This window comes from Zeugodacus cucurbitae, chromosome 2, assembly GCF_028554725.1.
Source record: "Zeugodacus cucurbitae isolate PBARC_wt_2022May chromosome 2, idZeuCucr1.2, whole genome shotgun sequence".
In the NCBI taxonomy this organism is placed as follows: Eukaryota; Metazoa; Arthropoda; class Insecta; order Diptera; family Tephritidae; genus Zeugodacus; species Zeugodacus cucurbitae.
In genome coordinates, this window is record NC_071667.1 from 84442042 (window position 1) to 84469713 (window position 27672).

At 33.7% G+C, this 27672-nt stretch overlaps 1 protein-coding gene and 1 non-coding gene across 11 annotated transcripts in view; one reads left to right on the top strand and one right to left on the bottom strand.

The window, feature by feature from the left end:
• The window catches only part of LOC105218415 (tropomodulin), a 120714-nt gene that overhangs the window by 90896 nt on the left and 2146 nt on the right, over positions 1-27672 (bottom strand). Inside the window, exon 1 of one of the 10 annotated variants that reach the window (XM_054225955.1) lies at positions 11959-12641. The exons of the other annotated variants lie outside the window; for them this stretch is intronic. Within the exon in view, the coding sequence (XP_054081930.1) occupies positions 11959-11976 (18 nt within the window). The 5' untranslated portion in view covers positions 11977-12641. Of the gene's footprint in view, positions 1-11958; positions 12642-27672 lie in introns of those variants that run through there. 10 annotated transcript variants of the gene reach the window in all.
• On the top strand, positions 25794-25866 carry Trnaa-agc (transfer RNA alanine (anticodon AGC)). The gene has a single exon. It is a non-coding gene; the product is annotated as a tRNA-Ala (tRNA).

A 27672-nucleotide genomic window follows, 5' to 3' on the forward strand; every position in this document is an offset into this window, starting at 1 on the left:
CTCAGGTAATTAGCGCGCACACGGGCTCCAACGAGCCGCCCATTGTACACCAATTACCCGACAGCCATTAGCCATTAGTGCGCCATTTGAACGCATTGTCATCATCGTTCAAGGCGCTTGGCACCCTGTGCTCCTAAGTGTTGGGTTGCTCATACGACATGTAGGCCACAAGTACACTCGGTGGTCGGCTGTATGTGACAAGCCAGAGTACCTGTGTACCTGAGTGCGCTTAGCGGAGCATAATGCTCGAGTGAATTTTCGGCTGAACAGTCAACACTCGCAAGCCAGTCCGTCCAGTGTGTAGACAAATGTTTTCTTACACTCGAGTTGAGTTGAGTGCGTGTGTGTGTTTATGAGTGTTGGGTGAGAGGGAGTGTAGAAGTGATGGACGCTTGCCGTGCGTTTATCATTGACATTGTTATGCTGAAGGTGTTTGCGCAACGCTGCCCACACACCGCCCCAGTTGACGCTGCTCAGCTGTTGACTCAGCGCGTATATGAGACCCACACACAGACACACACATTTACCTTAGCATAAACATACATATATGCTTGTATGTATGTATATATATATGTTCCTCGCAAATGTTTGACGTATGCAAATTACTTGTGTGCTCCTTTATTCGCACTTTTTTTCTTCACACGCTTCTGTTCTTGACGATCATGTAAATTCACGCTTTTTATTTATTTTCACCTCACATTCTACCTTCTTAACACAAAGTGTAGGGAAACAAGAAATATTTGAAAAAAAACTAAAAAAAAGCAACAAAAAATCTTCCGCTCACCTGTGGTTCGCGCAACAATTTGTGCACATGCCAACAACAACAACCCACCGTTCGTCAGCACCTACTTTTTTCTGCTGAAATTCTTTCGAAAACTATTTTTCACCGCAGTTTCACTCATTTATTTTCCACTTCAGCCAAAACGAAGAAAAAAACAAAAAAAATTGATTGGCAACTAAACAGTCGCGAGCAGCAGCCACTTTTTCAATTTTTCACGCTCAAGGCAGCTTCTTTTATGATTGATAATTTTATTTTTATGAATACAACTCTAAAAATACCGCAAGCATCCATATGTGTATGTGAGTGTGCGCTTTGATGTGGCAAATTCAAAATCAAGGCGATTTCATTTTCGAAAATTCTCTCACAAAATATGCGAGGGTTATTGTGTGCTGTGACCGCCGTTGAGTGGTTGAGTATGCGATTGACATGGAAAGCGGTCAAAGACAACGTCAAGGGTGTTGAAAGTGTAGATTCGCTGTAACAAAATGTTTATTCACAATTCAACGCGAGTATTGTAAACACAACAATTATGAGCTCAAGCAGAGTTTTAAAATTGTGATTTTTTTGGATTTTTTTTATATTTAATTTTTAATTTCAAGTTTCTAAAGTAGAGAATCAGATTCATCTGTATGAGACTTGCCTGTTATGCCTAATAAGTCAAAGGGAGGTCAGTATTTTAGACAGTGCAAAAGGATGGGAGACCTACTATCCTATAACCAGGGTTGCCACCTGTTATTCAGCTAAACAAGAAAAAACGTTAACTTCGGCTGACCGAAGCTAATATACCCTTCACAGGTGCATTTCTTTTAGTAACTATGTATGTGTTTAAGCAAATCTAAAGACGTATGAAAAATTAAGAAAAAAAAAAGAAAACATTTTACTAATTCTTTTTAGCCGGGTTGTTTGCTAGAAACATTAAGGTTATATAGTTAACCGATCTGAACATTTTCTTCGGAGATTATATTATTACTTTAAGCAGTAATCCATGTAAAATTTCGTGAAGATATGTTGTAAAATGCGAAAGTTGTTCATACAAGCCCTTGATTCCGATCGTTCAGTTTATATGGCAGCTATATGATATAGTGGTCCGATATCGGCACCTTCTTGAAGAGAAAATAACATCCGCAAAATTTCAAAACGATATCTTAAAAACTGAAGGAGTAGTTCGTATATATACTGACAGACAGACGGACATGGCTAATCGACTCAGTTCAATATACTGATCATTTATATAAATACTTTATAGGGCCTCCGCCGCTTCCTTCTGGGTGTTACAAACTTCGTGACAAACTTAACATACCCTGTTCAGGGTATAAAAATAATATAATCTGGCTATAATATTAGAATTTAAGATTTCGTTTATACATATTTTGGGAGGATTTGTCACATATTTAAACATTTTAAACCATAATCGATTCTCGTTTATAATTATTTATATTTATATTTTATAATTAGAAATATAAATACACCACCGACCACACGTTTTTGTGGCTAAGGTATACATTAATTTCGATTTTTTTTCAATATAGTCAAAAAATTCTTACGCGCAAAGACGAAAACATTATAGCCGGTTGATATACATTATGGTAGATCTGTACTAAGCGTAAATCATCATAATTACAAATTAGCAAATTTGCAAGTTGGCCAGACTTATTTATGATTACCGTTTTCATAGCCATGACAGCTTACACTAATTTTAATTGCAAAGTGAGAGGTGATAGTCAATGCAATATTAAATATTCTGTGGGATAATTGACTACGTCACCCGGGTTTGTAGCTGTGTCAACTCTCCTGGAACGAAATCCTAAATTGTCGCATTAAGATCATCGACATCTTTGTTTTTTATCATCAATATAGGCCATTCAATCAGCCATTTATGGTTATTATATTGTGGTTTCATGTCAGGAAAAACACGATGAATAAGCTCCTCTTTCGAGACCATGAAGTGACAGAAACCCGTTAAAAATGTTATTAATACATTGAGGTGTCAACTGCGTCGCTACCATTTTCAAATATTTCTACAATCGCTGTATGATATTGTTGGAAAAACACTCGTATGTTATTTGTTCATTGACGATTTTTTATGTGTCGCCACAAAGTAGATGATTTTAGGCATGTGATTAGTTCGTCAGCAACAGTTGATCCAGGAATAACTGGAATAGTCTGGCGAAAATCACCTGCCACAATCATGACTTCACCAAAAATATTTTCGTTGTCTCGTAAATCTTTTAAAGTCCTGTGCAGTTCTTCCAGCAACTTAAATATCTGGAAAATCTCCTTTATAGCTCTTTTTGGCAAGTTTGCAGACTGGTTTTTGTTGATTTGCAATTTAGTAGTAATTTCAAGGCCGAAAGTACCGTTTGTCTGCCTACTAACAGGTGCCAAGGTTCAGGAATTACATCAGCCCTTATATACTATATAAGAGGATTTTCGTTATTCTATTGGACTTTATTTCAAATTGTGTGTAATAAAATCACATCAATAAATTGCGAGAGTATAAAATGTTTGGTTGCCTTTCCCTACTTGTTACTAATTGTTTTGGGCTTTCAACAAATTGTGACTTTGAAAATAAAATTATTTTTTGTTTTCTTTTTTTTATAATTTTGTTGTCAATTCAAATAAAATCATCTTCTTGCTATCTTTCTAATCTTTCTAATCTTTCCCCGGCCTTCCATAAATATTTCAAAACTAAAATTAGCCAGATCGGTTTGGCCCTTCTCAACTTTTTGCGAGACTAACGACACAAATTGTTGTTGTTTGTATGGGAGATTAGAAAGTTGTGGATTTAAGACTTTTTCAGGCAATTTTTAAAATTTTTCTCTCCGTAAGAACCATCCCGGGACCTCTAGAAACATTCTAAAAAAAGAATTTACGAAATCGGTCCAGCGGTTCTTGAGTTATGCGCTTAGCAACACATTTTGCGATTCATTTTTATATTATAGATATTATATATCCGTCCAGGAAATTATCATTTATGGTGTTTATTTCTAGATATAGAATTTATTAGTTTAGTTTAAAGAATGGCCTATCAATCTGTTTCAGAAAAGTTTTAACAAGAATCTCATTTTAGAATAGCACTCAACAGTCGGTAATTAGTCTTTCATCATATGAAAAACTGTAAAATTCGATAATTAAAAAAAAAAAAAATTTGAACAAAATGAGTGAATCACGTTTTTTTTTTGTATCTTAACGATTTCTTTTGCCATTTGGGTAACCTATTTTTCAAGTTTTCTTTCTTAGTGCGTGGGCGTTACCACTAGAAGAAACATATATTTATGCTAATGTACATATATACATATATATATTTAAGTATGTACTCTGAACCGCTGCAAAACTTTAATCACTTGCTCAATATATACATTTATGATTGTGTGTGTGTGTGTGTGTGTCTTCAAACGTACAATGGCCGGCGGATTGAATATACTCATCTATAATCGCACACGCGTGCCAGCGAACGCATTACACTATTATTTATTGGCTGATTTTCATTGCTTCACATTGCTATGCATATGTTTTTGCAAATTGTTTTTATTGTCTCATTCCTTTTGCTTTTTAATTTCGCATATACGCACTTCCTCCGTCCCCTTATCCACACTGGATTTGTATTCCAGTTTTCCATACTTTTCCGCCAACAATTCGCCACACAACAAAAACATCCTGTTGCGTTCGCGGAGAATTTCACCACAGTTACTATAGACATTGCATACTTTGCGGCGTTTGCTGAAATGACGTTGATTTACTACACATTTGGCATTGCCAGTTGCCCTCCAAAGTCACTCAGCTGTTGTGGGCGTGTGTGAGATGTTGTTGTTTTTTTCCTTATAATTCTTTTTATATTTATTTTTTTGATATTTGGCCTTAAAAAACAAGATTAATTGCCAAAAGCAACAACAAAACAACATGCATATGTATAACACTAACAATATTCAGATACATATGTTTATTGTACATTTTGTTGCACTTGCAACGTTTTAAATAATACAGCGCTGCTCATAAAGAATCTCACACAATGCAAATGCAAATAAATCATAACTAATGAGTTTTATTGCCTCATAAAAATCTAAATCATATTCTAAAATCTACACATGTCTTGTACAGGTGTGTGTGTGACAATGAAAATGGCAAAGCATTTTGAAAGACATTTCATATTTGCAACAAAAAGAAATTATTATCTGTGAAAACGGTAAAAGTTGATGGGTGTTTGAGGGTATTTGTCACAATTTCAGAGCTGGTTTTTATTTATGCGCAATTAAACTGTTTGATTAAATTTCTTTATTAATCTTAATTTTATTTTTAAGAAAACTTAACACAGAGGTCATTGATTATTGCATTCTTCTTGATAGGAGTGGTGTTTATTTACATATTTTTTACCGTTTTTAAATTTCAATTCGGGTTTGTAAATATTTGTGAAAAAATATTTACTAAAAAAAGTTAACATAACTTAACATAACTTGACTTAACGTAAGTTAACTTAACTTAGCAAAACTTAACACACTGTTTGAACTGCTGAATTGAACTGAACTGAACTGAACTGAACTGAACTGAACTGAACTTAACTTAACTTAACTTAACTTAACTTAACTTAACTTAACTTAACTGAACTTACTGCTCAGCATTATACCAGAATTCGTATCAACCTGTTTACAAGTAGGAATTTTTTTATGCAACTGTAGCTCGTTAGATGTGTCTGTTAGCATTTTGATAACAGCAGACTTTCTCTACATATAAGACATACAACAACAAAGAAAACTGAAACTCATGTGTGTAGCTAAAAATGCATTATGTTGATTAATTTGGCATAACTGTAGTTTGGTTGCGTGTGCGCCTACTGAAATGGCATATTATAGAAGGCACGTACAACAGCAAACGTGCGACAGATCTTAAGACTATACATACATATATAGGTACATTTACATATATTTATATACATTCTTATATACATGAATGTTATGAATTGCTTGCGTCTGAGAAGTTAAAGCTATTAAAGTATTTATTTGCCTAAATTTGTATAAATTGTGATGTGGTGTGCAGTGGCAACACTTAGAATAAAATACATAAAATGTATCACTTGCTTTTAACGATGGCGCAATCAATCATTTTACCCAACAATTTAACCTGCACACACATGTTGAGGTAGTCATGGAGAAGCTGAACTCAAAGCGGAGACCACAAAGGCGAGCCAAAGACGATTTTAAACACATGAAAACTGCACAGCTGTCGCAGAAATGTTGAAAATCTGTCAGCGCACAAAAACAGAAAACAGAATTGATGCTTTTATGTCACATACACATAGATGTATGTATATGTGTGTGTTGCCTATGTTCAACAAGCAACGAGTCACAACAAACATGCAACATATGCTGCAATCAACTTGTGATTTGTAGCCACAAAAGCGTTTATTTGTTGTTTGTTTAAATGTGTTTTTGTTGTATATGTGCTTGTTGTTGCAATAGCGCTCCGATTTGAAATGTTGCAATTTGCATGTTGCATATCTCTAATGCGCTTGTCACTCCAATCAACATCACAATGGAAAATGTTTACGAAATATTCAGATTTTTCATGCAAGTATCTGTGCTGTAAATAGTTTCGAAAATTAAAACCGTTATATTTGCGATTGCAGTGGTACGATACGCAAATTGGATTAATTTGTATGGGTTCGTGCTCGAATACTCGAACTTACGGACACACATAGAAACATATATCATAATATATTGTAAATGATAGCGAGCTAAAAATATGAATTCGACTCGAATTTCAGCGAACATAAATCGCAAAATTAATTACTGAAAATTCGCCGAAGTTAGTTTCACGAAATTGTTGCATGCTTAGAAATAAATTTCATGCAGAAATTTACAGTTCAAATATCCCCAATTATAGCTTTAAGTAGTGAAAGTGAATAAGATTTTCAGCTCAAATGCCAATTTACACCACTAAAGTTGCACCGCCTTAAGTCCACCCTTCCGTACGCTCAGCTATTTATATGCGCCAGGCAATTTAATTGCCAGCGAAGAAATGTGATTCACTTAAATTTGTGGGCAATTTTCACAGTAAGCATTTAAGATTTCCCAGTGCGCCGATCCACTTGTACTTAACATATAACTTAACACAAAGTGCTACAAATATACGAGTGCCCCTTACACACGATGTGAAAAAGTGTGCCAAAATACGCGAAGCGAAACCGCCAGAAATCCACGCAAAAAGCACTTATTAGAGCCGACAGCAAAATTACTCGAGAATATATTGAGATGCGCTGCAGTGGCAGTGGCGTGCGTGGCAGTGCGCGGCATCGAACCGTGACAGCTCGGCGACATGCAACGCAAATGCATGGCGAACCGGCGGTTGGATGTGTGTGTGCGTGTGCGCCCATTACGTAGGATTACTAGCCATCGTCTCAATATACGCGCACTGATTAAGTACAATGATGTGGACGGACGATGTACGTTGGACGAGAGGCACAACTGCATTCATGACGCCTTGCACGCATCAAAATTGTTTGCCTATTTGCCTTTGTGTATGTGCTTATGCCTGTTTACATATGTATGTACAAATATGAGAACAAACAAACCCCGGAAACGTTGCTTTTTGCTGCCGGTGTGTGCATCAATATGATGGCTATATCTACAGTGGTGTGCAGTAAAAATGTGGCGAATCAGAAAAATATGATTGTATGTAGTTAGGACAAGGAAATAAGACTATTAATGCAGCCTAATGAAAAAATGTGATTTAAAACAAGAAAGGAAGAGCTAAGTTCGGGTGTAACCATTGAATGTTTGAAAACCCTAATATTAAGTATATGGGAGTTATGTCAAGTTATGACCTGATTTCACGTATTTTATGCACGGAGACATATTATTAAAATAAGGATATTCCCTCCGAATTACTTCAAAATATCGGAGAGACTTACCTATTTTTTCGGTAAAAAAATAGAAGCACTGAGGTCTTATGTTCGATATATGGGGCCTTGAAAATCTATGGTCCGATTTCGACGATTTTTAGAAGGGCGATGCCACACTATAAACATAGTATGGGTGCAAAGTTCTGCACCGATATCTTCACTAGTGCTTACTTTATATATTGTAAAGTAAACAATCCAGATCGTCTTCAAAGTTCTGGTATATAGGAAGTAGGCGTGGTTGTGAACCGATTTGGCCTATTTTCACAATATATCATTGGGATATAAGAAAAATAATATCTCATTGAAATTGGTCGAATAGTTTCGGAGATATGGTTTTTGACCCATAAGTGGACGGAACCACGCCCATTAAAAATTTTGTATACCATTTTGAGTGCAGCTTTTCAGTGCCTTCTTTATAATGAAATTGAAGGTTTCTGTTGGTTTGCCTTACTAAATTAAAGCATTTTTAGTAGTTTTCAACATAACCTTTGTTTTCAACATAAGTTTCGTTGATTTAGGTATAGTAGTTTACGAGATATATACAAAAACCTTAGCAGGGGGCGAGGCCACGTCCACTTTCCCAAAAAAAATTACATCCAAATATGCTTCTTCTTAGAACAAACCTTTGTACCAAATTTCACTTTCATAGCTTAATTTATGGCTTAGTTATAGCTCTTTATGTGTTTTCGGTTATCGCCAATTTGTGGGCGTGACAGTGGTCCGATTTTGCCTATCTCTCTTTTTACTCAAGTTACAGCTTGCACGGACGGACAGACGGACAGACAGACCCTATATCTAAGATGTTTAGTTTTAGGACTTACAAACAACCGTTATGTGGACAAAACTATAATACTCTCTTTAGCAGCTTTTGTTGCGAGAGTATAAAAAATTAAGACAAATTCCCGTTATTCTTCTGAACATATGTATACAGTGGAACTTCCATAACTCGGAAATCTCTCTAATTCGAAGTTTTTTTGTGGATTATGGTGATTCGAGTTGAAGAAGTTCCACTGTATTTGTATACAGACGCACGAATTCATCACTGATTTCATTTTCATATTTCAAAAAATGAAGGAATTATTTTAAATTAATTAAATTAATTGCTAATTAATCAAATTAGACTTCCATAAAAATAATTAATTTTGCCATAAATTAATATAACTAAAAATCATAAAACTGTAGCTATATAGACAGCAAATAGTATTTGTCGATATTTATAAGCATATATAATCATCACAGGCTCCTCAGTTTAAGGTGCATAAATAAATAGGAATAAGCGTGCTCAACACCATCAGCATCAGCATCAGTTTCAGCAGCAGCTCGTGTGCGACAGTAATTAATGTGGAGCTATCATTTTATAATTTTTCCATAATTTTTAATTGCAATATACATCACTCATATGACAGCGGCAATATGCTATTTATAGACACGCAGAAGCGTCAGTTTTCATTTAAAACACGCACGCACTCCAGCGAGTGATGGCAGAAATAATTACAAGTGTACACCAAAGGTAGTTACTCATACGCCACGTCAAACCCATAAGTAAATAAACTGCATACACCATGCAGGTGTATGTCTGTGTGTGTTACACATTTTCACGTGATATTGTTTTTGGTTATTGTGTTTCGTTTTGTGATTAATTGGCTTTCATAAATTACTGAATAACTGCATTTGTTTACAAAAGCACCGTTATCAATGATAGAGCTGCGCTGCAAACATTTTAATTATTTTTAAGTTTTTTTTCTATATTTTATTATTAAATATGTATGTGTATATGTGTACGCCACATGTATGTTTGTATGTATTTATAATTTGTATGTATAAACGTCAGTAAATATTATTAAGCATGTGCCAGTTGGTATTGGTGATTGCGTTGGCGCATTGTTGTTAAATCAGTTAACAGTTTGTAAAGTAATCAAATTTAATTTTTTCGCACATATTTGCTGTTACAAACGTAAATAAACACCTCCCATTTGAACAATGTAATTAACGAAAACAGCAGTGAGTGCTCATTGAGTTGAGTGGAGAAACCCCATGGAAATTGAGGCAATGAAAATTGAAATGAAAATATAAAAGCTGAATTTTGAATTTTCACAAAAAAAAAATAATTTGAAGGAATTACATTAATAATTTTGAGTTCATAAAATGCGATTACAACAATACATCTACTGAAAATTACAAGAAATATTTATAAATTGAAAATATTCTATATAAAGATAAACCAATTCTAGTTATGAAATTATTGATTTCCTGCCGTCGATCCATCACGCCCATAACACACACACACACACTCAGCATCATCAATTCAAAAATGTATTTTAGGAATGAAAGCAAGCGCTATAAAGCAGCATAATAAATAAATTTAATTAAGCAATGGACCTTGGCAATGGCTTTGCTGATTTTCTTGGCACGCCAAAGGAGCAGGCGCCGAAACGCCGATGTTATTGAGAGATTTGTTGTCGATAGATGCGATGCGCTGCACTTGTTGATTATAGCATATACTACATATACATATACATATAACACGTATGTATATGAGTGCACTAAAGCTAACAAAGGCTGCACAGAAAAATAAAAACAAAGACAGCACAAGCAATACCAGCAATAACAAAGATAGGATGGCAAACAAGAGCAGTTACAAGAGTGTTGCCAACAATGCAACTGATGACGCCGCTGCAAGCAACAATGGCGTTGGCTCACCTTGAACTACACCTCGCAACGGCTGCTGTACAGACTTATACATACAGATATTCATTGCTAAAGATGCATTGTTTTCGAAAATAACAGCTGCATGAGAGGCACGGACGGAAGAGAAATCAATCAATTGTGTATCTATCTTTCATCGCTTGCTTCATTACGGAAAAATATTCAAAATTGAGCTCAGTTGTGTTCTTTCGTTTGTGGCAGTTTGAAAAAATGAATGTGAAATGTGTTCAGTAAGAACTTAACTTAGGACCAACTCAGAATGTGTTGGTAACAAGCTTGCCCTCACTTGATAAAAATAAACACTAGCTATCATGTTTACTAGGCTATTCCAGCATGCGACGAAGCGATATTACAGTGTTATGATGAAACTCAATGTCAAATAAGAAATAAATAAAATATATAGGAGAAGATGCTACACTTTATGATGTCAATAGGCAGTTTAGTTCTTGTAATGTTTCTAAGCTCATGTGAGAGTAAATCACACATTTTTACCCATCTCAACAATCAGCGGTCATATGTTCGGTTTCGTTTGAGAATAGCTCTAGGATAGTGAATAAATATAGTTAAATATATATGGACCAAAAAATAAACAAATTAATTATGATTCTGGAATTCTGAGAAAACTGATTGCTCAACTAAGATTAAAGGCATTATTTGTTTGAAGATATTGAAATTAGTCTTAACTAATTCTTGTAAGTTATCAGTCTAGATTCAGTTTTATTAAAAGGCATGCCAACAATAACTATTGTTTTTAAAAAAAATTAAAATATGAGAAGTCTTAACCAATTTTAGATACAATAATTTATGATTTTGTGATGAAAGGTCTCACAGACGAGAGAGGTTAAAAAAATAACGGGAATTTTCGATTTTTGAAACAATATATGTAAATTATGGCAATCTCAAAATAGTCCCCATTCGATAATAAACATTTTTGCCTGCGCTTCTTCCAATCGTCGAAATATTTCTCAAGCTCAATTTTTGATAGCCTTTCGAGATTTCACGTACGCTTGTAAAATGCTTTAAGGCTCTCTTTATTTTTGGAAATAGGAACGAAGTGTGAGCAGTTAACAAACTAAAATCGGCAAGATTTAAAATAACTTATTTAAAATAAAAATAACAATTTGACTTTTCTTTTTTTGGTTTATTTGAGAAGTCATAACGATTGAGTGCTGAGTCCAAATTGGGTGTAGAAAACTTTTTTTCTACAAATCTTAATTGAGAAGGAGCCTCAGCTCATAAGTATTTTAGTTAAAATTAAATAAATAAAATCTAAAATATATTACGATTATTTTGAATAATAAATATATTCCAATAATTGTTGCAGTCTTACGTTCTTAAATATCAATATCTCCCAAAAACATTGAAATAAAAATAACCATAAAGATTTGCTTTCCCAGAAGGACAATTGAACTCAGAGGTTTGTTCAACTGCTTTAACTGACTTCACCTCCCTCAGTAAAATCAAATATTTCCAATTATACACAACTATTGACCTATTTTCCACAAACACACACACTCATATATATATATATTTATATATATATATATTCAATTGTTGTACAAAAAATACAACTCACCTGCTCTGTAATTGCCATTGTACGTTTGTGCTACTGTGCTAGTATGCAACTAAATATGTGGTATGCAAATCGTTGAATGACGCTGCACGAACAAAATATTAATTTTCAATTTGTCTCACGCTGACAAATACAATTAAATTTGCGCTTTGCTTTGGCAACAGTAATTTATTTATTTGAATGATTCAATTTTACGCTCCGACCAGCAGAACCGGAATAATTTATTCAATTACTTAAGTTAATTAATTTACTAGTTTACTGGATTTCCGAAATAACCGGACAGCAGCGGGAGAACACGAAATTATGAGCGATTGTTGGTTGGCTCTTCACACTAGCACTCACTCTCACAGTCAATGGAGTTAAACGTTACAAAAAGGGAAAATCAATAAATGTGGATGCCACTTTTTTATAAATATTTCCACTTTAAAATTTATTTCTCTTTGTGTAGAACATTTATTGAAATTGTCAATCGATTCTGCTGTTCACTATACACTTTAGTGTGGCTCAGCAAGCTTTGTGCTGTTGCTTTGTAAGCACTCGCTTCCGCTCACTGACTCACACACTAACTCAAAGTTAAATGCAAAGCTCTAGTTACTTCACTGATTCCCTGCACTCGTACTCTATTCAATTCTGACTTTTTTGATTTTTTTGTGAAGTCATTTGACTTGGAGCTGCGTCTGCCACGCGCGCGTTTTGTACGACACTCCGTCGTTTGAGACGCTGGCGAATTCAAAATTCAACTGCGGAAATTTGTTTCGTTTCCTTTGTGTTTGGCATTAACTTCGATCGCAAATTTTACATATATACATATGTATATACAAACAGATAACTACATATGTATGTATATATGTGAATGTACATTATAGCCGATCATTACTGCATTGCTTGCATCAATTGCCCGAGCTCACTGATTGTTGCAAAAATCAATCAACCGCATTGGCATCCGGGTGGGCGCTTGCATTTCTCTGGGTGTGTGTGGGCGTTGGTGACGAAGGTCGTGCATTCTTCATCGTTATATTTGGTTACTCGCCGTGTATTTCATAGCATTTAAAATGCAATTTATTTATTCAGCATAAATAGTTTCCTCCTTTGCTCGCTTATGCATGACATTTCTTACTGCATTTCATTCTTCGGCATTTGCTTTGCCCGCATTTCGTTACAGCGACTCTTCATTGTCGTGTTTCTGCGTCGGTGAGCAATTTTCGTTTTACTTTTCGTTCGTTTACGGCAGAACAACGCAAAGCGGAAAGGAAATTCCTAAAATACACGCCACTAGCCCAGGAGCCTTTTCGTCAAACTAATATAGTTTTCTAAATTCTTGTTACTCTGATTTGATGCTATATTCGTTATAGTTTAGGTCTAATAATCTTAGGTTATTCGTACCCTTTTTACCTTTTATAAATTTTGTTAAAAGGTTTGATATTGCCTGTTAAACGTAGAACACATATAGGTAATGAAATACACTATACTCACATGTGAAAGATTCCTCGTTTTGAAAATATGTTTGAGAAATCAATCTATCTCAGTAAATTATTCCAAGAATCTCTCTCAGTATTCGGTTATTTTAAGTTGGCACATTCTTCAAGCAAATACTGATATAAGGGTGTGTTCGAAATGATTGTCAATATAGGTTGATCTTGCAAACTATGTATGTTATAGATCCATTTACCTACCTATTTAACACGGTTCAACATATCCTACTGGGAGGTACAACTAGTGGCTTTAATCATTTGAAATCGATTTTAAGAGTACTCGTACTCAATAGACGAATTAACTAGTTTCATTGATTAAAGAACTTGTCGAAACCAAATCCCGTTTAGAAGAGAGAGTCTTTCAATAGTTCTATACATATATTTATCATGTTCAGTTGTAATTAATTGAGTTCAAGCTAGTTCTCAAGAAATCTGGAATCCAATGGAACTTATATATCAATTAAAAGTGAGAAGATTACCACTGATACTGATAATTTCATATTTTGGATGGAGAAAAGTTAGGTTATGAATTCTCTTTTTATAAAAACCCAATTATTGCATTTAAAAAATATTCCACTGTTTCTGCATGGAAAATAAATGAATAATTTGAACACTGGAATGATTTCAGAAACTCTATTATAATAACAATACAATCCATAGCGCCACTTAAGCGCTCTACTCGTATTTGACTTAATAATTCACACAGTTGATAGTTTCTCCTTACAACATTTCATTTTCATTAAGGGCGCCTTAATTAGCAAAATGCTTTAAAATTATACGATTCTGTGACACGAAAAAAGAGGCAAAAAATTAAATCGGTTAACGGAAATAACCTCACATATTTCACGATTTGGCGAGCATTTGGCTTCCTTTACGCTGATTTATGGCACACAATGGCGGCAGCCAAACCGAAAGCCGTCGAAAGCAGTCATTCACAGCGCGACACAAGGTGCTGAGTGCAGCGATATTAAGTGTCTCGTAAGCGCACTTAATATCTACATAGAATATTGGGCATTGTGAGCAACAACAACAACAGCAATGAAAAAATCAACGAGTGTAACAAACAGCCGTTCTAGATTTCAAATTAAATTTAACAAATGCAATTTGTGTACAACACACAGCCGAAAATCTAATAAAAACTATAAATGACAGATTAATAAAGTACGACAGCTGAGTTGAATGGAGAGGTGGTGAGGCGGAGGGGGGAAGTGAGTATATGGAAGTGAACGAGGTGAAGTGTGGCACACAACAAATGATTGCCAACAGTTGCCGGCTATTACAAAAATAAAAACACAACAACAACAACAACAAGAAGTGAATATGATAGCGCGGCAAATGCGCTAATTAATATGAAAATAGAATTGTGACAATTTTATAATTGCGAATTTAATTCCACCGTTGACTGCACGAAAGCAAATAAATAAATTCATTTTTTGTAGAAGAAGAAGCAGAAGAAAATCATATTTTTCGCCTGTTGGCAAATCAATAAGGAACTTACGGACTAGCGGTGCTTGTGTGTGGTGTGTCTGTGCTTGCTATGCAGTTGAGGAACATGAGTTGCTTAATTGCATCTGGTGAAAGAACTGTTATAAATAAGGTGAGAAGAATATTAATTCATAAAAAAATATCTTTATTCAAATAATTGGAAAAGAGGCCGAGTCTGCTGTGACACATACTTGTATAATATATATATATATATATCACTATTTATTGCAGATTTTCATATATTTTGTTTATACCATACGGAAGGCACAAATGGTTCTAAAATTATTCGGACCTATTTATAGGGTTTTTGCGGATTTCAATTTAAAAAAACAAGGAATTATCATTTGATTGGTTAAGAGATTCCGAGTTGTTACTATTATCAACCCTTTTTCTACGAAAATTTGTGCTATAAAATACATATAAGATCAATAAAAAGTGACTTTTCCAGGAGATTGAGTCATAAGTAAAAAAAAACTGTTTTCACCGATTTCCGAAATTAGTCTCCAAAATCGAGATATTTGGATACGGAGTTCGAAAAAGGGACTATTTGAAAAAAATATTGTTAATTACAGGATATAGTCTTTAAAAAATCCAAAATATGGAAATACTCAAATATATATATTATATATATCAAAATATATACAACTTTTCAGCCAAGCTTATATGACAGATGCTATGGAGGATCAAAGTTTGATCTTCGGAAAAAATATAAAAAATTTTGTATTGAAAATTATATTGGAAATTATTAATATTAACTATATTAAATACCTTTTTGCATTTGAAAATTTATAATACATTTTAAAGCTGTTAGATTTCATCAATAAATACCTGCAAAGAAAACGAAAAAAAAAATTTTAAAATTAGAAAATAAATTAAAATTTAGAAATAATTTTCAATAATTAAAATTAATGAAATAAATTATATTTGGAACTGTTTATTGCTTTACGTAAACAAATACATATAGTTATAGATGTTCACAAACTCTCTGGCTAAATCGTAAACAATTTTTTATGGCCCAATTAATTAGTGTCACAATATTCGTCGAAAGGAAGCAAATTGTCAACTTGAAAAGTAGTTGCCAATGGCACGCCCGATTGACGTTCGCTGGCGGCCACAGATGATCTGTATTTCAATTATTTCTGTGGGAATTTTCAGCCAGTTGCGGACGTAATCGAAGCGGCAGGAGTGCGCAATTTATCAAAGAGCTGATGGGTATGCAACAAGGCAGTATAAAAAGAAAATTAATAAAACAAAAACAAAAGAAAAAATTATCCACAGATGTGCAAAATTGTAAAGCTAATTGAGCAGCGCAAGTGAAATATTGGCAAAATTTAAATAAAATATTTGAAAAAAAGTTTTGAAATACGAATTATTTTTTTTGCTCTTGAAAATTCATATGGAAGATATTTCACAGAAGTCATACAACCATATTCTGTTTGAAAAATTTGCCAAGATTTATGCCAAGAAAGATCGTCAACTAACTCATTGAAGCCTTAATGTAGTAAAAATATGAAATTATAAATATTTATGACATTTTTTTGAATACCATGCAAGTTAAAAAAAATTTGAGTGCACACTTGAAAAGAGAAGAAATGAAATTGCTTGCATTCTTGACCTTTCCGTATATTACAGCAAGCATGTGAGCGTGACTTCATTTATACAAAACCAGTCACCTTTGCAAAATATTTTATATTTTTCTGCATATTTTATACTTCAGCTTGAGTTTTCTGTTGGAATTCCACCACCAAATTTCGACTGTTTAAGCATAGGTAAATATTTTCCATATCCTTGCGCATTCCAACAATCTGCAGAGCAGATTCCTTAAAAACGAACTTTTTAAATAGTTTTTTCCTTCCACCATTTGCTCATTGTTCTATTCAGTGTCTATTACTCTTTTTAGATCTCCTTCGTACGCAAAATATTTTAGGTCACCCATTCACACTTTGACCTCAGAGGAGAGAGCAAAAAGCGATAGAAAGGTGACATACAGCAGAAGGCGCTTGTGTGTTGGTGTGTGGTTGTTGTTTGTTGTGGTGCACATATTTTACTTAAAAAGCGAAAAGAGTGCGAAGATTAAAGTAGAAAAAAGCGCACACCTTACTGTTTTTAATCAATATAATGGACTTTTTCTCTTTTACTTTCCAAGCGGAAGCAAAGAGTTGGAAATGTTTAAAGGTTCATCGCGGTTGCTTTGGAGATGTAATGTAAACGAATTCCTTAAATTAATGTAAACTCACTCAGCAGATATCTCCCGTCCGAATCTGCATGTTAGTCTGTCAGTACAAGCGGACAGAGCGTCGCCCCCTATTGGATCTGAAATCATATCTCTAGAACCGCTAGACCAATTTCAACGAAATTCGGTACATCATATTTTTTTGACACCCTGTTGTCATGGCTTGAAAATAGGCGAGTTTTGTTCACAATCATCCTAACTTTTTTCTTCGTTCACTTTACAAGATATAAATCAAGAATCAATGTTATTTCGAAATAAAACTATGCAATAATACTACATTGGGAGGAGTGGCATCGATCATTTAAAAAAAATTGCCCAAATTGTCAAATCCAAACTTAAGTGCATACACAAGTATGAGTTTGGTTACTTAGCGGTTAATGCTATAAGTGCATGTCATATGTATATAAATATATATTACTTTATATATATTATATATAAATATAAGACTATATTTTTTCGAAATTTATCTCATAATGCACCGAGCGGCTCATCTATTTAGCATTTAGCAAGTATATGTAGTACATAATCATAAGCGAAAATACAACATTTTCAAATAATATTTATGCAAACACCCTCTCATGCATATGTACATGGCTTCTTGCTTGCCAGCAGAGTAGGAATTCGCACAAAAATACATAAGCTAATTCATTATGGGATTTAAATACCATTTATTTATATAATCTTGCTTATTTACTTTTCCTTCCGTCTGTGTGTGCCTTGTGTCCTAATCTTCTGATTTTTCTCTTCTTGCTTTCCGCGCGTTTATTTACTCAAAATTTCCATTTGTTTGCTTTAAATTTCAAGTATCAACAACGATTTGTGTTGGCTTTTATGTATTTTTTTTAATTTTATTTGTGCTTTGTGGCTTCTGGCATTCAAGTGTCGATGTACATAAGAGCACATACATACATACATACTTAAGCGTTATGATGTATGTGTGTGGAATACAGTGTATCAATGAAATGATCCAATTAACATTTGGGAATTAGTTGCTGCATTTCACATGAATATAAAAGAAATGAAGTGATGCGTATTAATATTTTAAAATATAGAAATTTGCAAGACCAAAGAGCGCATGTAGAATGAAATGAAAGCTTTTATTGTGAAGACCTTCTGGCTTGACCTGTTGGACTTTCGAACAGAAGCACTTTTTCGAAATTTTTATTGCAATTATTTTTCTTAAATTTAATATTGGAATAATTTTTAAAGTTATGTTGACAATGAGGTGTGAATTGAAAAGTTGAGAGAAGAATTTAGCTTCGCAGGTATGGCTTACTATAACAAAATAATAAAATAACATTTATTTGAAGGTAGTCTTTAGTGTTGATTTAGTATCGCAGCAGCATTAATGCAACCAAATAATAAAGGTGTACATTTAAATATTATAAATTATGGACAAATATAGTTTAAATTAAAAATTATATTATATCAAAGACATATAACATATAATAGACAAACACGAGTAAATGTCTTATTATTCACCACAGATTTTTTTTTGAAATTCTTTAATTATTTTTTTCTTTTATTTAAAGCCGCTAAAATGCATGTAAACATTGTCATTTATGACATTATGAAGGACGTACGAAATGGCTAGAGAGAACAGAGCGTCAAAATCTGCAAGTTGCTCATACGCCCCGCTGTGTCACAATGCCGCTAAAGGTTGGTATATAAGTAAATTTGTTTCTACAACAAATATTTCTGCATTTTAGCAAATGTTTCTTATATACATATGTATGTATATAGCAAATGTGTACAGTTCAAAAATGTGCAAAACGGAAACGTGTGTGGACACCTGCCACTGTTGCATGATCTTCACAAGTTCAAATGTGTGACTCCTACATATTTACAAGTATATATATTATGTGCTTGTTTTCGCATCAAAGAAAACCATATTTGTAGATACATATGTGCGATTTGTTTTGGTTAACACCCAGCGCGAAATGTTCATATACTCTTTACAAGATCTTCGCCACTGCAGTTCATTAATATATTTTACACTCATTGAAGCGCATTATTGTTGCTTTTGTGAAAAATAAACAACAAATAAAACAGAAAATAAAAAATACAATAAAACCAATTAAAAGCGCTGCACAGGCAGATAAACACTTTTACAAGCATCTCAAAGTCAACTTGTCAGCCGAAAGTGTTGCCGCCGAGCAACTTAAATGGCGACACTTGCTTTTACTAACCAGCGTTGACAGCGTATATGTCATTAGTTTTTATGCTCCATTTTGTTTTCTAGCCATAAATATTTCGACTTTCAGTTTGATGAAATCCACATGACACAACTGTACAAATGAAAGTGATACAGGGTGTCACAATTCAAAATGTGAGAAATGAAAAATATATTTTTGAATATTACCAATATTTTCCAAGCCTTTCAGCTAAAGAAAGTAGTTTATTCAAATAAAGAATACTTATATTTGTAGCAATATTTTTTATGAAATTTTCTCATAATATTGAGATAATCTTGACAACTCTATGACAAGTGGAGATTTACCTTTGAATTGGTTGCAAAATATTGTACTCCGAAAGCCCAGCTAATGCTCAGGATCTTCCGCAAGCTCTGCTCTCTACGATATCTCAATCATGTCATTCTCAATTACCCTGTATCACACATAGAGAGGCTTTTGTAAATCTCTATAAACAAGCATTGACATTCTTTGGCTAATAACCGCCTGGTACCCACCGGCACTCTCCGTGTCGCACTGACGAATGCCAATGCCGTGAAGGTGACTCACAATGAAGCGCGAAAGGATCTTAGCGAACGATTTGCTGCCAAACAAGCATGACAGCGCAAACACAAAACCGTCTGACATTGAATTCCATCGCAGGATGCTGCTTGCTTGCCATCCACTTATATGCTAAGATGTTGTAGGCGCAAACATTCTTCTGGCGTGTTTGCTCAGCAATTTGTTGCTGCAGCTGTTCTGTACTATGCAAATTAGCCCGCTATGGTGCTTGTATCAACGATGCCTATCAGATTTGTTAATTGAATACAAATTGTATGCGAAACTTTCGTACAAGAGACGAAGAAGAAGAACCACTTGAATATAAACTATTTGATGGTAGTCGCTCGATAAAATGCGTATACCTTTTACTTAGATTTTTATTAAAACTAGAAAAAACAATGTATCTTAGAAAGAGACATGATATGTGGTTAAGCTTAGACAATTCTTTTCTTGTATATTGAAACTCTTGCACCACCTTTGCTTAAAAATTCTTCTTTGGATGATATGCCTGATGAGACACAACACACCTAACCGATGTGGAATTTGGATGGAGCCTTTTAGCGCATACGAAGCAGAAAAATACCTCAATAAACTAATAGATCCAAACAGGGTCAGATCTCCGAAATGGCAGCCTATGACCAGACAAAATCCGGGTCAACCCCGGTGGCGTAGAACCGGCTGCGTTGGGAGTTGCCTGATGAGAAACACCTATTGCGTTGCTCAAGAAAATTATTCTTCAGACATAGTCCAAGAACCTAAAATACTAATTCAGTTTCTGATCCGGAAGACTGTCATTTGGATATTTTTATTTATTTAAAAGGAGTTGGACTTCCCATTATCATATAAGTATATTTATATATGTAAATATGTTCCATGGTTGAATTTATCAATATTCATATATTTATCAGCCATCGATTAAATAGACAAACAAAATAATTTATTTTGTCAGCAAATTTCTAACTTTCCATGCAAACCAATTACTTTCAGTCCATTGATTTTGCTCAACACATATACACTGTCATTATAGATACATACGGTATATCCATCCCCATTAGCACACTTGTAACATAATTAATGAGACATTATTTTTACAATATATTCCGCAAAGATTGAACGTTGCAACTAAATTCTGTATGCCCATACAGTCTGTATGTGGTCGATTTCAGGAAATTGTACTAAAAATAATAAATATAATAAAAATATTTAATTTTTTTTTTAAACTAAAGGTGATAAGGAATAAGAAATTGTACTTGTATTGAGACAGAAAATCAGGATACATTTGTCAAATTTTTCTTCAGTGGCGGCTCTAGAGTAAGAAACAAAAAATCACACTTCCGAATGCCAAAACAACGCAAACGAAAGTGAATTCTTTCCAAACTGCAACACTCTGAAGCAGCTCAGTGCCAATTTTCCCCTCCTACATGCAGGAGATATATAAAATTAATGTTGACATTCACATAAATAAACACTCAATTGGTCAGTCGCTCGAGTGCAGAGTGTAATGAACCTGTCCTTTAAAAATTGTTTATAGGAATTTGCATTTTGGAGAGACGAAATATTTCTACAAAATGTTTCCATATGTATATTATAATAATCAGACGCATTTGGAAATGATTAATTTAGTAATTAGATATACGAGGGCATATGCGCATATTTATTTTTAAATTAAAATAAATGCAATATTTATTATTATTTTTTTATTTTTATTATTACTTTTAGATATAAATATTTTTTTTTTTCGTATGAGATGAGAACAATTAGTTTTATATAATTAATGCCATTAATATTATTGTCATTTGAAACGCTAAACAAACATAAGCATATTTACAGGGTGGGCAGTAAGTCTCACATTGAAGGACATGTCTTTTTTATTTAAAATTACCGATTGTAATTTATTTGAACTATTTTTTTAATACAATTTCAATGAAACATTTAATTGAGCTCGTTACAGGACTGAGAATGGCTGACATACAGTTTACTTCCGTAGTAATTCCACAAAACCATGTTAGGAGACCGCATATTTGAAAATCCGGCAAGTCAGTTGTTTTTGATATTAGTTGACGAAAGCAAAACTGGATTTGATTTACAATGTGGTATATCATGTCTACTCGTTGCAATTAGAAACCAGGTTTTACTCCAAAAACTGTTTTCTTTTTAGAGCCTATTAAGGGACCCCCCAGATTTTTTTTTTTAATTTAATTTGAACCTATAACTATTCAAGAATGTTCCTTTACAATTTCAAGTGAAAATTTCAAAAACTCTTGAAGATATAGCCGATTTATGGTAGAAGTGTCAGGCGACGGCGAGGGCGCCTCAAAACTTTAAGCGCGTTTTTCTCGAAACAGTGTTTCTACGACTGGCGCATGAGGTTACTCAAAACCTATTAATCCAATCGGTTCCAAATTTTAATACGTTATTCTATACATACATATATAGCTATGGTATGAACTAGGAAAATCAAATCGGTGAAGATCTTCTTTACTTTTCAGCTTGATTTGTGGCTGAAAAAAAGCAATTTTGAAAAAAAAAAATTTCAAAGGCCCGCCATTTTGTTAATTTTTGTGCGAAATTAAAAATTAATAATCCTAGTTCATACTAGAGCCAAACATGTACTCTTTCTCATCCCGTTGGATTTTTTGCTTTCATATGTTCCAGTGAGCGGAAATCACATGCGCCACCGAAAAGAAGGGCTTTTGTTTGAACTCAAAAAACTACAACAACCAAAATAAATATATGTAAATTTTTTCTTATTTTTTAAGTCTTCAAATAAATGTATGCAAAGTTAAAACCCTAAACAATAAATTATGTTTATTTAACAGTCCATTGAAAATCGTCAAAATTTGAAATCGAAAATGGGGGTCTAATTAATGGGTCTAGAACCGATCTTTTGAGGGTTGATAAATAAAAAACTTATGCAATATTTAGGTACTTCCATAAAATAAGGAACACCTTGTATATCTTCATACTACATATTGGTTTATTATTTGAAAAATAAAATAAATGAATTTAGACTTTGGCATTCTTAATTGGTGGAAAAAACATAAAAGTGGAATATTATTTGATATTTTTTGGTTAATTATTTATTTTACTACTGTAATATCAGAGCACTTTACGTATGCACATGCTCTTCTCTAAAATCATTTTGCTTTCTGAATATGCGCTCATTAGTAAAAAAATGCAATTTCGCATGAAAAATTATTTGGAAATCAGCGAATAAACATTAATTAATTTAACAGCTCAACAGCTTTTCAAAATATATATATAAAACCACCGCGAATATTCTGTGCACTCCTAATGCGATTTGTTTGTGCTTTGTTTTTGTAAAAGCTGTGGGTGGGTGCTTACTGTTTGATATCGCGAGCCAACTGCAAGTAATATTATTTCTGACAATTTATATTTATTAAACAATATATAATTTTCGTTTTCGTTTTCCTTTTTGTTTCTGCTCATTTTGTAAACAGGCATAATTGCATGTGATTTTTCGGAAGCACACACACACACGCCCACACTCATGGACTGGTACAAACAAATTGGGGAATACAACGTCATATAACGGCGCATTTATAAACCATAGCTTCTGCTTTAATTGCGGAAAATTTCAACATTCGCCACAAAATCGCCCAAAATTGCTCGGCTACGCAAATGCAGAGGAACTCATACGAACACAGCGCTGCTGCCTGCTGTATGCTGCCTGTGTGTGATTTCAATTAAATTGCGAAATGCATTGAATACGCCGCTGTGCGAATTGGCGCAACGCAACTGTGCTCCCCTCACATACCCTCTCCTTTCTCCTCTTATTTGCAAATGCAAACTGCAGGCGAGTGCAATGAGACACACCTCCTGCCCAATCACTCTGCTCGGTCAGCTGCAGTTGTTGCTGCAGGCAAAAGCTTTATGTTTCTATGTGTATATGAGTGAGTGTATGTGTGTGTGTTTGTGTGTGTGTTTGTGTGTGCGTTATAACAGTGGCGGAAATGTTCGAGTAATTATAATTAGCAATTTGACCAAATAAAATAATTAATTGCAATTAGAAGCAACATCAGTAAATGCAACATTTTGTGTGCAACAATGTATTTACATCTTCACACACACACCCATACACAGTGTGGCATAAAACAATTGCAGCAACAAATTTAACATCCAATGTTTATCGGTGCATGTGCGTAGCAGCTTATGAGTGCGAGGATTAAATTTTTTGGAGCAAAGCGTTGGCGTTTTAATGTTTATGCATTATGATTCCATTCCATTTACGTTCGAATGCATTTAAGCTTGCTGACGTATGAATGTGCGTATGTAGCGTGTATGCAAATTAGCATTTTACTAATATTTCTGCTCTGCCATATATTTTATTGCTTATTGTTTGTATATAACAGAATTTTGATTTTTTTCTCGTATTGCTTGGTGCTTTTCAGGGCATCGCAATAATTGAAACTTAATTGAAATTTATGTATTTATGTATGTACTTGAAACAATAGTGCAATATTTATTTCTAGAAATACTATAACGATGTCCCAGCCTCCATATTCCGTATGATTTTTCCCTATTTCCAAAAATAATGAGAGCCTCAAAGGGCCGTCGTTTTACAAACATACGAGAAGTCGTTGGGTTCATTCATTTTCTTGAAATTTGTTTTCACTTTCCTTACTTTCTGAATAACTTGTCAAAGTTAGTCCTTTTTGAGCGTCTTAAGGCTCGCCGCAGTGTTATCATAGATGTTCTCAAAGTAAAGACAAACCAGTCATATACCTACTCATATATAAAAAGCTCTCGAATGCGGCCAACCCTTCGACTCTTGCGTTTCGACAGTTCGAATTTGCACTGTAAGTCAAACTGCTAATCTTGACGTCCCAGTTCGCTTTAATCTAATGAGCCCAGCAGCAGCTGTTTATTTTAATACGAAATGCGATCGGTATCTATAGATTTTTGTGTGTTCGAGACACAATGGCAGAGAATTTGTTGAATAATCTGTGTTGCCAAAAAACAGCATTTCATTTTTGTTTTGTTTATCGGGCCAAATAGTAGAGGAAGCGTGTATTATAAATCGCGTCTACTTTTCAGCGCTAGTTTATGCGCTATTTGAAAATATAAAAAACAAAAACAAAAAAAACAAAAAGAAATAACACAATAAAAAATGTAGACCTACAACAACCAACAATAAATTTCAGCGAATTTATGCGCAACAAACGCCGCGCTATACAGAGGGGCTAGCCGCGAGCCGCGACGCAACAAATCGAGCGCGTAAATCATGACGGCAGTAAAATGCTTCCCTCCCCTCCCCTAGCTTTTCTTTTCTTTTTTATTGTTTTTGCTTCACATTTTATAAACTATGAAAATGTTTGTAGATAATATTTGTAATGTGTATTTCCTTTTATTATAAACATTTACGCAAGGGGAAAATCACAAGAAAAGTGGTTTAGGGGCTTTTGAGTCCATTTTTTGGCAACTCAACTGTTCGATTTCTTCCAATATCTAATTGCATATTCGGTGTAGGTATAAATAATTAATTAATTAACTTTTTAAAATTCGAATTTTTAATCGCTAGTTCTATAATTTGCCAAAGCGAAGATTACCGGTCTAGTGCTCTGTAGCACCGGTCTCCAATAAAGGTTGTAAACTATATGTACAACAATTAACTGCACCGTGCATCCGTGTATTGAATTAACTATGAATTTTAAAAATAAATCAACAACAACACCCGTCGATTGTGAAAGCATACCAACTTACAAACAAAGCTGCCGGACAGCTGCAGCGAGCACTGCACTACTTAACGCACGTTACTTGCATTTTAATTATCCCATTTTGTGGACAAATTTATTTCGGTCATTGTTGCACCTACACCTATCTTAAAACCATGAAATTATTTGTAGTTGCATTGTTGTAATATTCGGTGGTTTTTAATTTGTTCAATTGTCAGTTGGGGATGTAGCTCAGATGGTAGAGCGCTCGCTTAGCATGTGAGAGGTACGGGGATCGATGCCCCGCATCTCCAGATAATAACTATTTTTTTGATAATATGATTTGGAAATAAATCTAAATCTACCGAAATATTAAACATTATTTTTAAAACTGAAAGATGACGGATATCAGTTTAAGATGAGAATGGCTTTTAACTGAAATGTGCTTGTTAAGATGAAGTTTTCCATACATAGATATCCATTCATGAAGCTAAAGATAACGAAATTTGTTTGTAGGAATACACACACATTAAAGACACATATACTATATGACTGTATATCTGAACAGAAGAGCAGTTTAAAAGAGTGTTAGCGAATACTCACGGAATTGCTAGCTTTTATTGAGTTTAATCTATTCATAATTCAAGTTGTTTTGCAATATATGATGAATTATCCAATTATTTTTCCAACTCTAGTTATTACTATTATTTATTTACTCTGACTAATTTTATAAACAATTTATTTCTTTACAAATATTAACCAAATGAAGAAAAAAAGTTTGATGATTTAATCCGAAAAAGTACATACTTTAATCAAATACACCAATATCATATAAAAATATATTTATTTTTAAAAGAACAATATAAACTTTTTCGGATTGAATCATCAAACTCAAGAGATATAATTGCAGTGGAACTTCTCTAACTCGAATCACCATAATCCACAAAAAAACTTCGAGTTATAGAATTTTTAATTAAAAATCATTTTTTTTAAAAAGCTTTAAAATATAGATTTATACACAGTTTTATTTATTTACTTCGCAAATTTAAATACATTAACACATGTATTCTGTCTTTTGGTGACTGCACTTTGCTACTGTTTGGCTCTTGACGTCTGTATCCCATGCCTTTGTTACATGATCTATGCAATCGATAAGTGTAATACCATATTTTTTGTTAATCTCCATACGATATAGAGTGACTCTTTTAAAATTCTGCTTCGAAAGTAAAATTCAAAATTTTTTATTATGCCCTGGTCGAAAGGTACGGTTTGTGGAAGGAAATTTGTATCGAATTTGAATTCTATTGCCAATTTAAGAGTTCGAGTTATGGAGAACTTCTACTTATAGTAAGTCCAGTTCAAAAGTTCGAAATATGGAGATCTTCCTGTTATAGAAGTTCGAGTTATGGAAGTTCCACTAGAGTTCCACTGTATTATTTTAACATCGTTCTTCAAAATCAAACGAAATTTAATTAATTTATGCCAGTATGCCTTCTTATTTATATACGTAGCCAAAAAATATAGATGTTATAAAGATTTTCTCTATATTTTTGAGCTTGAAGATTTACTGCCTCTGAAGGCGAACTAACATAATACTGCACTATCGGAGGTAATGCGAGGTACATTTTTTTTGATGATCATGAGCTTTTCATTCAATGAAATTAGATGTGAGAGAATGATAGAAAGATCAAAAATAGAGATAAGTCTTGAAGTATTTAAATATTTTTATTTTAGATGAACCAAAATGAATAATTAAAGGATTTTATTATTCTGGATAGGTTAACAAAGAACTTTGGTTCAGTAAAATCAGTTTAACGAAATTTTGGCATTCATACTTCTTTGGTTTGCTTTTATTTTCATTAATATTTCATACTTATTCCACATCATTCTATTTTTGCTTGCTAATGAAAACAACAACCCACACCGTTATCATACAGAGCTTCATTGCAAAATTTAGAATACATGGGAATTCAATTCATAATTGTGGTTTTCTTTTATTCTTCCATAATTGAAAATATTAATATCTGCAAGTAGAAATATTTATAATCCAGGAGTGGGTTGTATTTTATTGCGAATATATTTACCAACAAATTAAAAATAATTTACATACATACACTACA